Source organism: Delphinapterus leucas, chromosome 4 (genome assembly GCF_059928025.1).
Source record: "Delphinapterus leucas isolate spDelLeu-1000000601 "Yukka" chromosome 4, BTC_Dleu_Yukka2, whole genome shotgun sequence".
NCBI classification, from domain to species: domain Eukaryota; kingdom Metazoa; phylum Chordata; class Mammalia; order Artiodactyla; family Monodontidae; genus Delphinapterus; species Delphinapterus leucas.
This window is the reverse complement of record NC_143132.1, coordinates 105,986,139-105,999,597: the sequence shown is the minus strand read 5'-3', so window position 1 is coordinate 105,999,597 and position 13,459 is coordinate 105,986,139. Positions and strand designations below refer to the sequence as shown.

The 13,459-nt window shown below is 35.4% G+C and overlaps 1 protein-coding gene across 4 annotated transcripts in view; it reads left to right on the top strand.

Moving 5' to 3' along the window:
• The window catches only part of RSRC1 (arginine and serine rich coiled-coil 1), a 466,849-nt gene that overhangs the window by 370,344 nt on the left and 83,046 nt on the right, over positions 1-13,459 (top strand). For all 4 annotated transcript variants that reach the window (XR_016392917.1, XM_089910045.1, XM_089910044.1 and 1 more), the window contains one exon: positions 8,076-8,144. Coding sequence is in view for 3 of the 4 variants with exons in the window: in XM_089910045.1 (XP_089766171.1) it covers positions 8,076-8,144 (69 nt within the window). In the remaining variant the exon portion in view is untranslated. The remainder of the gene's footprint in view (positions 1-8,075; positions 8,145-13,459) is intronic.

Below are 13,459 nucleotides of genomic sequence, written 5' to 3'. Positions count from 1 at the left end.
TTCATCATTAGTGTATAGGACTGCAAGAGATTTCTGTGCATTAATTTTGTATCCTGCTACTCTACCAAATTCATTGATTAGCTCTAGTAGTTTTCTGGTAGCATCTTTAGGATTCTCTATGCATAGTATCATGTCATCTGCAAACAGTGTTCCCATGTGATTCTGAATAATGTATATTCAGATAAAAGTTTCTCTATAAATAGTAACTTATACATGGAAGCAGTTCATTATTCTCTAATTTTGTTTACTATTTGCTTCCAAGTGAGTGAATAGGTAAGAAATAGGCTTTAAAAAAAGCATTAAACTAGAATTCACAGGCTCTGAATCTTAGTCCTTCTGACCTTTCACTAATTATTTAACTTTCTTGGGCCCTTTATTTCTTCATCAGTAAAATATGCAGAGTAATAACTTACCTAGATAAAATACCCTTACTTAGAGTTTTTTGGGAAATGACTCTTTATTGTTTGTTTATATCATATCTGTTTTACTCACATTTTGTTTTAAAGCCTATGACAACATTTGAACTGAATAAACATGTGCCATGGTAAATGGTAAATGTAGTGGAAATTTAAAAATATTAGAAAAATTTCTCAAATGTATATTTATAACTAATCCAGTAAAGTCCATATACATGTGAAGGATGGGATGGACAATGCTAGATGTAATACTAGTATCCTGATTATAAATCATCCTGTTTTACAATCATTGCTTAAGATATTTTGACACAGCAGTGCCTATGAAATACCCTAGTGTCTTGGTCATTTTCTTAGTGTTAGTGTGAAAAACACTAAGAATTATATTAAACTGAAATAAGCCAAGGTATACATTTTTCTAGATGTTTTTATTTGCAGTTCATTAGAACATTTCTCTCTGGGTTCCAAAACTGATATTAGAGTATCACAAAACTTCAACATCTTGAGAGAATAATTTTCTTAAGTTTGTAGACGGAGTATTAGGGTACATATATATTTTAAAATAAGGGTAATATAATAAAGAGCACACCTGTTGGATTTGGGTAGAAACCCTGCTCTGCCACTTTCTAGCTTAGGCAAGTAAATTCAGTGTTTTCTATGCATACTTCCTGTCTTCTTTTTATTCATTTACATATATATTCATGTACTTTGTTTTGTTCAGTAAATGGGATCCTGCTATATATTGCTATTCAACCTGCTTTTTTATTCTTAATATTTGTGTTGAAATCTTTCCATATCATCAATACATACAAATCTATCTCAGTACCTTCTTAGATGGATATCGGAACATACGGATCTTCTATGCTTCTACCTCTATGACCTTGAAAAAGTTACTTTACTTCTCTACTTTACTTCAGTTCCCTCCTCTGTAAAATGGCGATAGAGCCAATATGAGAATAAGTGGTATACACACATGCATACAAACACAAAGCCACATAGTAAGCCTTCCATAAATGTTAGCTTTGATGATGATGATGATGTCATCTCTTCATTTTCCTCTTATATGTAAATCTCTTTGTTCTTTTCCACTTCATTCAGGGAAAATTCCTCATTTAGACCTTATAATACACTTATTTAATCTTCAGCTATATTCATCCTGCTCTTCAGCTCATGTATGGAGTTTTATTTTGATCATCAAAATTTAATTTCCAAGGACTTCCCTGGTGGTTGAGAGTCCACCTGCGGATGCAGGGGACGCGGGTTCGTGCCCCAGTCCGGGAGGATCCCACATGCCACGGAGCAGCTGGGCCTGTGAGCTGTGGCCGCTGGGCCTGCGCATCCGGAGCCTGTGCTCTGCAACGGGAGAGGCCACGACAGAGAAAGTCCCACGTACTAAAAAAAAAAAAAAAAAAAAAAAATTTTAATTTCCAAGATGCAATCAATATCTTCTCAAATCACTTTAAGGGTATTATATACACTGTTTGCCTTATTAACTCTCATTCCTCTGTTTAGTTGTTCTTTAATGTAATTGTTGTTTATGTTGTTTTGTTCGTTTTGTCTCAAGGGATTGGTTTTCCTTGAATGTCTGGTAGTTCTAGGTTGGTCATTCATCTTTATATTTGACAATCCCTGTAATCCTGCCATTTCCGCTCATTATACACAGTCTCCATTGATTGTATCAGGGAACAAGATGTGTTGCTGGTAAGGACACATTAGTAACTTGTCATCCCTTTTGGGAGTTAGTAATTATCAGCCCTTGCTTCACTGGGCCTGACACCTTCTACACTCACTGCTTTAACCTGTGGACAAACACTGCCTATACCCATTCTTACCGTATACAGGAAGGTGCCATTGTTCAGCTGCTCCAGTCATAATTTCCCATTTGACATTTGCCACAGGCCTACCTTCTTCCTGGTCTCCACTGACTCTAAAATAAAAGCATCCCTGGACCTTCTCCAATGTCTGTATAGTCTTCTGAATATGATTGGGCTGTGATTTCCTCTAATCATTTCTCCATAGATCTGATCCCATCTGCTTTCTGTTTTCTAAGAATTCCTCAACATTTCTGGTCTGTTCATTGTGGTGCAGTGTCAGAAAATGGACTACCTATAGAAAAGAACTTCTGAATGAGGGTTGTTAACCCCTTATAAAAAATTTTTCTCTGGGAATCTTAATACAGTCCTTTTGAAAGTAGGAGATGAATTGAATACCTTGTCAGTCTTTTCATATTCTTGATTCAGTTGATTTCCTCTCATAAGATAGGCAAGGTACACAAACTGCTATAACAAACAACCCCCAAATTTCAATGCCTTAAAACAAACTACTGTGTGTAAAATAGATAAACAACAAGGATATACTGTATTGTAGAGGGAATTATACTCATTAACTTGTAATAACCTATAATGGAGTATAACCTGCAAAAATACTGAATCATTTTGCTGTACACCTGAAACTAACACAATATTGTAAATCAGCCATACTTCAATGAGTAATATATATGCACATATGTATTATATATACATATATATTTGTTTTGTGCTTATATCACAGTATAATGCAAGTCATTAGGAAAGCACTACTCCTTGCAGAAATTTGGTGACTCAGATTTCTTTTATCTTGTGGTTGGCCCTCCATGAGTCCTCTATTCAGCCAATGGATAGGGCAAGAGAATGAGGATGTATGGGAGTTTTTTGTAGGCCAAGTATGGAAACATGATACACTTATATTCACACTTCATTGGTTGAATACAAGTGTATTCTTCAAGAAAGACTAGAAAATATAGTCTGCCTAAAGACTCATGAAGAAGGGAATGCTTAACAATTTCTGTCACACTTACTATGTGCCCTGCACTCAAGTAGATGCATATTTTCTCTACTGAAGGAATAAAGTATTGTTCATTCCATAAGGAAGGCACTGAAGTGCCTAAGAAGAAAGCAGGGAGCAGTCAGATCTATTTGAAGGCAAGGAGTGTTGATCAGGGAAGGTTTCACAGAAGAGGGTGTTGAACTAAAAATTTCTGATAAGGTTTTCTCAGTAAGAAAATAAGGTGAGCACTCCAGCAAGAACAAAGGCATGGCAATACAGACAGAAGGCAGTGTGGCCCCACAAGGCCATGCATCCTTGAAGTGATGAAGGAGAATTGATAAATAACGGACTTCCCTGGCGGTCCAGTAGTTAAGACTCCGCACTTCCACTGCAGGGGGTGTGAGTTCAATCCTGGTGGGGGAACTAAGATCCCATATGCAGTACAGCGTGGCCAAAAAAAAAATTGGTGAATGATGAGGCTAGAAAGTTCATTGAGATCAGACTGTGAAAGGCTTTAGATGGTATGCTAAGGAGATTGGATTTACATATATTTGCACAGCAGGGCGCCTTCAGAGGTAGTGTGATGTGATAGTATTTAGAATGCTAGATTTATTTATTTTGTAATTGTTGAGCATTTCATTTCTACATACTGTGCTTGCTACTGGGGATACATAAAAGGAATACATTCCTTGCTCTGGTGGTAATATAAAGGGTTCATTAGAGGGATAGTATTAAAAGTACATAGATCAAATAGGAGCTCCTTTTTTTTTTTTTAAATATATTTATTTATTTATTTTTGGCCGTGTTGTGTCTTTGTTGCAGCACACGGGCTTTCTCTAGTTTCTGCAAGCGGGGACTACTCTTCATCGCGGTGCGTGGGCTTCTCATTGTGGTGGCTTCTCTTGTTACGGAGCGTGAGCTTCAGTAGTTGCAGCACGTGGGCTCAATAGTTGTGGCTCACGGGCTCTAGAGCGCAGGCTCAGTAGTTGTGACGCACGGGCTTAATTGCTCGGCGGCGTGTGGGATCTTCCCAGACCAGGGCTTGAACCCGTGTCCCCTGCATTGGCAGGCGGATTCTTTTTTTTTTTGGCTCTGGACGCGCAGGCCCAGCGGCCATGGCTCACGGGCCCAGCCGCTCCGCGGCATGTGGGATCTTCCCGGACCGGGGCACGAACCTGTGTCCCCTGCATCGGCAGGCGGACTCTCAACCACTGCACCACCAGGGAAGCCCAGCAGGTGGATTCTTAACCACTGCTCCCCCAGGGAGGTCCCAGGAGCTCCTTTCTTATTCAAAGTGAAAAGAGATGAGGTCCTGAACATGAATATTGGCAATGAAAATGCAAAGGACTGGTTGGATTCTGGAGATAATCTGCGGAGTGGAATCTGACGGAACTCCTGGTCAGTCGATGTACTGCATGAGGATATGATTTGGAGGATAGTGTCACAAAGGTTTCTAACCTGAGAGAAAACAGGAAATACCCAGGAAAGAGGATCAAGTTTGAGGGAAAGATTATGAGTTCAATCATGAACACGATTTTGAAATATCTATGTGGAGGTATTCAGGAAGTAATTGGGAAAAAACTTCTGATCGTCTGGAAAGAGGCCAGAACTGGAGCTATGATAGACACATGGGTTACATTTTAGACCTTCTATTTACAAGGCTGCATAGCAACAGAACTCCAAGAAATGAAAGGTGGGTAAAAGAGACAGCAGCCAAAAAAGGCTGATTGTTAGAATTAGGAGAACATTTTGATAAAGATGTGGTTGGTTAACTGTTTAAAAAAAAAATTGGAGAGATTATAGCAGGATAAAACTGAGATAACCATTAGATTTGGCTATTAGAGAGTTTTTAGGGAACATTACAAAAGCTGTGGGGGCAAAATCTAACAGGAACAAGAAAAGGCAATAACTGGTTGAAAGAAGAGTAAATATTGTACAGGATTTGTGAGACTTGAATGTATTTATAGTCTGAGGATAGAGAAGAGTGAGTTTGAACCTTGAGAAGCAGAAAGAACCCTAAAGGGTATGGAGGGGAGTAGGTTCTAAAGCACAAGTGGATGGATTTACTTTCTGAAACAAGGCAAAAAAAGAAATAAGGACTGTTGAACATAAAAGTTTGGAGGTGAATGGGAGTGAAATTGAGAAAATATAAGGGAGTCGAGGGAGCTGGTGTGAGGTTATTGGCACTTGCAGTGGAGAAAGTTTAGTAAGTTGTAGGAAACTTCCTTAGTAAGGAAGGCAACTGTGGATGCTGATTAAGAAGAAGCAACATGGAAGGATCCAGATTAATTTCTAAATCATTGGTTTCTAGTATAGCCAATAACACGTATATACCATTTCGTAGAGAGCTTCTGCAGCAAAAGTAGAAAAACTGGTCAGATGTGTTGGTAGCAGCTTGGCACAGCAACAAAGGAATCAGGGAGATGAGGATGTTGTTAAGTGTGGAATTGAAATGATGATCTTGGGGTTCAGGTTGGGTAGGGAAGGAAGCAAAGCCAGGAGGGCACTGTTAGCCTGGGGAGTTTGGAAGAGCCAAGGAATTGGAGGTTTTGTACAAGGCTAGTGGAAAATGTAAGTACTTGATATGTAAGTAAATGATATGCTTTACCATAGATCTTGCTGTAAAGTCCAAAAGGACTGATCATAAATTGTAAGAATAGATCTTACCACTTACCAGTTGAGTTCTTTGGTATCAAATTTTGTGGTACAGCTAATGAGATTCCATATCGCCCATCTGTAGAATGGGATTGCCACAATTTAGAGAATATTAAAAATTTTAGGATAAACTAAGTCATGTATGAATGACCATATGTTCTTCCTTATTCACATTTAAATATAATACCATAAAGCAAAAAGGAAAAAAAGAATATTTCTTCCATATTCCCTTAATAATCGATGAGGAGTTTATCCTAATGACTCAGTTTGAATAAATGAATTTTCTTCAGGTGAATTCATTCAGATCCTTTGTAGAGAACATACTGATTATTGATAAAATTTTCAAGTGTGTGTTTTTAAAATTAATTATTTATATTTTTACATAATTCAAAGTATTTTTATTTATACACACATATACATACTTGGGAATCTTGACTGACAGCCTGAAGCTCAATCACATAAAATATTTAACCACAGCACAAGAGCCATTTGCAGTTTAAAGAAAACCATATAAAACAATATTCCAATGAATTGTCCATGTATAGCAACAAATCAGTAAGAAGGGACAAACCAGCATAGTGAAATAGATAAATCAGATTTAGGCAGGGTAGTTTATTGAATTTAAATTGTGCCCAGTTGGCCCAAGAGCTATATATAAGCAATCCATCTTACGTTGTTAATGGAGGTTCTTGAAATCCACCTGATGTTTGCATTATTAAATTTCAGTCTAATGAGCTCTGCTAATACATATTGAAGACGGTTGTAAGGAGTAGAATGTGAATCTGAGCGGGATAATTTGAAGGAAACATAAGCTGAGCATTTTACATGACTCAAGGGGTATATCTACAATTACACATATAACCAAAATTGAATTTAAATGGAATTTCTATTATCCTTGTCCTTCTACCAGGGAGAATAAAGTGTAAATGAAGTAAAAGTCTTTAGAATTACTGGTGGTTTGTTTTTATTATCTAATTTAATAGATTCTTGCAATGATACAGAGTGGCATAAAAGTTTTAATATTTCATGACTTTAAATGCAGTCTAAGTATGTATTAAAGCTTGTAAATGGAAACAGATGTCTGTGTAATTGGATATAACACTTCACAACACCATTATATGTTTTACATTTTAAGAAACTGTCAATGATGACAGTGAAAACTCAAACTTTTGAAGAAAAATAGTTATGTATAAGGTGTGTATTTTCTTTAAATTACTCTTTTAAGCCAGGTTTTATACTTCAAAAGGATATGCTGATTTTGCATAGGAAAAATATATGCAGCAAAAAGCTAAAGAGTAAGTGTTTTTATTTTTTAAATCACGGTTTACATTGCTGTTATCATTATAATAAAGGCTCATCCAAAGTTTAATGCTGGCACAGTTTGATTCTTTTTCTTTTGACAAGGCAATACTTTTTTAACTTAATATTTCATCAACTATAATGCTATTAGAGACTTATTTTCACTTAGTTCACTCATCAGGCAGTGAGCCGGCAATAAAGGAGAATCGCTCCTTTGAGACGTTAATGCTTTGGAATAAATGATGTGCTAGAACAGAAATTTAATTAATTTACAGAGTATATTGATAGTCCCTTGTTACTGTGCTGTATATTTTTAATCTTCTCTAACATCTGTAGCAAAGTGTTTGAAAACCCCTGCAGTTGAGCAACTAGTAGATAATTAAGTAATAAGGGAAGAGGTTTCTAGAGGGAAAAAGATTCTTTTTACCAAATGCTGTCATAACATGAATAAAGAACTGCTATGATGATATGCAATGAAAAAAAATAATATGCTACCTAATTTGATACTGTTCCAAAGATGTACCAAGCTTCTTATATTTCAAATGTGAATTGTAGCTTAAGAACTTTCCCCCAAAGTTTAAAACAGGTGCATTGCACTGACAAATCAGATGACTTTTAATGACCAACAGTTTTTCCCAGCTTATATGCCATCATTAAACTTCTGTTGCTTAAATTCTCTTTCTATTTTGTGCAAAGATTATCTTGAATTAAGCTTCAAAGATTCTAAATAAATATTGTAAATAGTCTGAATAAAGATTGTAAAAGGTATATTTCAGATTTTCAGCCATTTTTTTTCCTTCTGACTACTTCACAAGAAATATGTAATGAATTTATTTTCCCTTTTCCCAGTATTTTCATCCACGATATAAAATAAGTGCAGAAATTTTATTGTTTTTGTTTCAGCAAAAGCTGATGAAGCATTGAAAGCCAAAGAAAGAAATGAAGAAGAAGCAAAGAGAAGAAAGGAGGAAGGTAAAGACATGTGTTCATTTTGTTTCAAAGAAGTCATAGTGAGGAGTCACTGTTTGCATGATTCTCTTCATTCTCTTCATAGAATATAATCAAGTGCTTTAGGGGATACCTCATGCTACCTCACGAACCTAAACTATGACACAGTATATCACACTATATTCAGTGTCTTGGACACTGATGTTTTCTAGCATAAGATTAGTTTATAAGCATCCTAGTGATAAGCATCTGGGCAGACTGGAAAGATACAAAATTATAAAGTGGAGCTGGTGTTGGTTTCTTTCCTTCTAACTTTTACCTTAAATTATCAAAATCAGTCATAAAAATGGATTGAAAATTTTGAAATATTTTAGCAGTGATGAAGAAGAATCCCCTTGCCAACACGACTTTACATAAAAAAGCTGTTAAGAGGTAACAATAAAATATGAAATGTCAAATGTCAGTCAATTCAGATTAAGAAATTCATCATAATTTTTGTAGATTATTTCTTTAAATAACATTGAAGCCACCACCCAAGAATATTACACAAAGAAATCTAACACATTTTTATCTCCTCTAACAAATTTGTATTTCCCCTTTAGTTTGCTATGATTTGTGTGAGTGAAAATTTCGCGTGTTTCCTTCTTAGAGGCTTTGTATATACTGTTGTAAATTACAGTGCTTAAAGCAAGATCCACACAACTCTTTCTCAGTCAGTTAGTGGATGATGCATTTGGACTGACAATCATGTCACTCTGCTGGCTAATTAGCAGAATAACTATTTCCTCTGTGAGCTTTCAAGGAGTTGAAGCCTGATACTGTGTCCCAAAATACTGGTTTTGAGTGCTATTGTCTAAATCTGAAAATTGAGAATTTTTCCTTAGCGCATACCTTCTATTATGACAACCAGAAAAAATTTACACCCCCAACTTACAAATGGAAGCTGAGATGTTATAGAACCTAAAATGTTTTAAGTATGATGGTTTAGAATGCTTAATAGCAGCGTTCCGTCAGAGCCAAGCCCTCAAAGCAAATCCAAAAAAACAAACAACAACAACAACAAAACCCTGTAGATATAGGTGGCAGAACACTACAAATAAGTAGATTCGAACTAAACGTGAACTAATTTATACATATAAATGTATATATAGAATTCACCTTATTTGACCCCCTTAAATCCTGACTTTATACTCTTTTCCTAGATCAACTAATTTTATGGTGTATTAAGAAAACAAGTGAATTCCACTGGCAAAAATCCTCTGTAGAATTCTGTTCTTTTGGCTTTTGGCATATTTTGGTATTGTTAGTGGAAACAATCTATCTGATTTCAGTTATGCTTATGGTCACCCGTAGTACAAATAGATATAATAATAGATGCAAAGTAGTCTAAGCAAATTATAATATTTTAGTACCGCTATGTTATGTGGTATTCTGATCAGTGTAACTAATTAATAACATAATAGTGCTTATAAAACACTGTGGTGCTATAAATTATAAGTGTGGCACTTATTATCAACCAACACAGTGAATATATGTTGCGATAGTTATTAGTCTAATTCCGTTAATTCAGATCTTAATCGGAGTCATAACCAGTTGAAAACGGATGACACTGATGTGATAACCACAGATACTGAAATTGCTAGGTGATTTATTGTTATGAAAAAATATATAATATGAATGCTTGCCCTAGTAACTGTTTCCTCTGTAAGCTTTCAAGGAGTTGAAGCCTGATAATGGGTTCCAAAATACTGGCTTTAAGTGCTCAAAGAAACTTTAATACTTCAGAACCCCTCATTTACATGATGTCAATTGATATTTCTAATGGTGTCGCTCTTTTTTGTTTCATTAAATTAGTTCTAAACATCTTTTAAAAGAATTTAAAAATATTTAGGTAACTATAGGTACTGAAGGTTATATTGTAATTCTTTTGAAAATATTTTTTCATTTAGACATTCACTAAGTCAAACTGACCCTGCACATAGCCTGTGATATACAGTAACCTTTTCCATTTCAGTACCTGAGAATTGTTAAAAAAAAAAGCACAACCCTCCAATCATAGCTGTTTTAATTAGCATCTTTTTAAACATATCTTCTAACTAGAATATAAACTTTAGGATTGTAGAGGATTTAGTTAGTATCCACAATGCCTAGCATGTAGTAGATACACAGTTTCTTAATTATTTTACAACTGAATGAATGGACGAATGAATGACCAGTTTACCCTTCCTTCTTTTAAATCCATGCTTAAATAACTTAACTTGAGCTTGCCGTTGATTCCAAATAACATCATTGAAAGTATAACCCAACCTTGTTATGTCTTTTCACTAAGATAGGACCTCACTCATTAGACTGTCTCTCTAAAGAGTTACAACCATTCAAAAAGAAATCAGTGAATTTCAAAATACTATCAATATTTGCTAGTATGGATTTATCAAGTCTTTACCTGAGCTCACTGAATTTTCTGTGCATCCAAAAAACATAGGAAAATTATTATCACAAATGTTGAAGAAAAATTCTACTGGTAAAACAACCTATATGACACTAATTTTGAAGGATAAAAGGTGTGTTTCATTAAATAGGTTTCCTTTGCCTATATTTTGTGGGTGAAAGCAAATTACTAGCCAGATTCTTTGTTGCTGTTGTTTGCTTCCAGAATTTTTTTCTTATAAGTTGTCTAAATACTTGAATGCTATCAAATTAAACTTCCCTGAAAATGATTAATGTATAAGCTACATTTATTTTATTTCATATTAGTCTAGCTGCAAATTGAAACCTGAGATACATCTGTATGTGTATGTGTGTATATTTCTGCATCTGAAAGAATAATAATCCTTTATTTTTAACCTATAAGCCACTAGAAATTCAGTCTATTACATCATTTATACAATTCATCTCTTAATTTCTCAGCATGCTGATATGCAGCACAGGGTTGAAAGCATTGTTAAAATGTAGATAAATGTTATCTGCCCAGCTCTCTCTATCCATTCTCTGTCATCTCAAAAAAGCTATTGTATTAGCATAGCAAGATCTGTGCCTTGCAAATACATTCTGACTATTGTGCAGTCCTTTTCTTTGAGTGTTCTTAAATCAATATAATTACGTTTGCCAGTATTGTATCCAAGATAAAAGTCAGGCTACTCACCAAAACTTGTCCAGAGTAACCATTTTGCCTTCCACTCTTGAAGCAGTGATACCCCATTTAGAGTGCCCTTCATGGTCCTTACACAGCTCAGCTGATTGTCCACCTATTGAAAAACACTATACATTTGCATGGACCCTCTTTTTTGAACCATTTACTCTCCAACTCTTTCCATTTTAGCTGAATTATATAAAGGTTACATTATTTCATAAAAGTTAGGGATATTTAAAGTTTGGGTTTATAGTTTCCTTCTTTAAAAATAAGCATTTTTTCTAACTGTATTATATTTTAGAAAAATTAAATCTTTCAGTTCTGTTTTCTTTTTTATTCTTTGTGCTAATAAATGCTTGACTTTGACTTTCTCTTTTTCTCTGTATGTATTTGAAAATGTTCTGACTATATATAATTAAAAATTATTTCAACTTTTCTCCTTTTGATTTCTTTCTGTATTATTGAATGCTTTAGCATAAATGCTTAGGTTTTCTGTATTCTATTTTATGTTTAATATAGTATGCATTTAAGTGTTCTAATTATGTTTTAAATTCACTTATAAGCATTATTGTCTTTCTTTGCATTTTGACTTCTCTCTAATATGAATTTCACATTTGTGGCATAAGTATAGTGGTTTTTAAATTCTTTTCCCCCTTGTGTTTATTCAGAATAGCCCTACCCGTTGGTTAGTTTTCTGCTTCAAATATTGTTGTTTCCAAAAGCGTTAGGCAACCTATTCTAAATTATTCCTGGAAATGTTGGACAGTGACAATACGAACATAATATTAGGTGATTCAAGTGAAGACTTAGATTTTTGTTTAAGTTGAAATCCATCAACCCTTTTGCCACATCTGCTTGACAAGAAGTAAGAGATTAGCCTTAATTTCATCTTTTCTGTTATTGTTAATCCTTTGGCAAATCCGGGGGTAAAAAGTACTAGTAACTGAAAAGAAAAAAGGAGGTGCCAGGCAATGTTCTAAGTACTTTACCTGTTTTAACTCTCTTAGTCCTCATGAATTCTGAGGTTTGTGCTGTTATTATCCCTGTACTGTGGGGAGGATAGGAAACTAAGGCATAAGAACTTGCTCTATAGCTAATAAGTAGTGAAGGCAGTACACAGACCCAGGAGTATGACTCCAGTACACATTCCCCCTCTTTAAATAGCCTGGATAAATCACAACCCTACGATCAGTGTTCAAATATAATATGATTTAAATCCCTCTTCCTCTGTCCTTTGCCTTCCTCTCTGGATCTCACCCTCTAGCTCTTATGTACTTGTTTACTGTTTTTTGTGTGTACTCAGATAGATCTGTACCCATTTTATGTTGCCTCACTTGTGTTTCTGGGACCCCAGAAGGTGAGATACTCGTCAGAGACACAGTTTGTCAAGGTGTCCATGTCCTTTTCCCATAATCTCTATCTGCTTTTCTCCCCAGTGACTGGCTGGTCTGTGTGAAACACTCACTTGTCAAGTCCACACCATCCCTCAGAGCCTGGACCAGAGCCAAATCTACCCTTTCTCAGAGGTCCTAGCTCTCCCATGCTTCGAGGTCCGTAGCATAAAGCACACTTGGCACCACGTCTTACCACACCCAGAGAGAGAACTGTTCTAATCCCTCTTTCCCTCCACTGTGGCTCCTTGCCTAAGACCAGAGAAGAAGATGAATATTTGGGGTTCTGAGGCATCCTTTATTCCTTCTGGACACCCTTTATAAGAAGGTTAGAATGAAGTTAGAAGGGTAAATTTAACAGGTGCAGGGGTATCACTTAGGAGTCAGTGTTTATTTGGCATGTTGCCATAAGCGGTTAGGTAGAAATAAGGATTGTCCTTTCTTGCCCTCTCCTGAATTGGCTACGCATTACAATACACAGTATGATTTCCTTCTTAGGTTTAAACATTTGAAAGTTTACCCAGTTCCCCTCTTTGTCTTTCTTTATTAGATAGTTCCATTCCAAGATTTTAAATACCCTTTTAGGAAATTTGTGTTCCCATGTATCAGATTTAATAATTCTACATCTGTCATATTGTAGTATTTTTTATGTATCTATATAGCCCTTTAACACATTAGCTCTAATGTTAGAGAGCTGCTTTCTTTAAGAGGAGAATTAATCTGCTTAGCTAGGATGCATTGCTTTATTCCATATTTTTTCCTCAAGTTCTTATTTAGTCAAAAATTACTCAAGAACAAACACTCAGTTATTTAGCCTA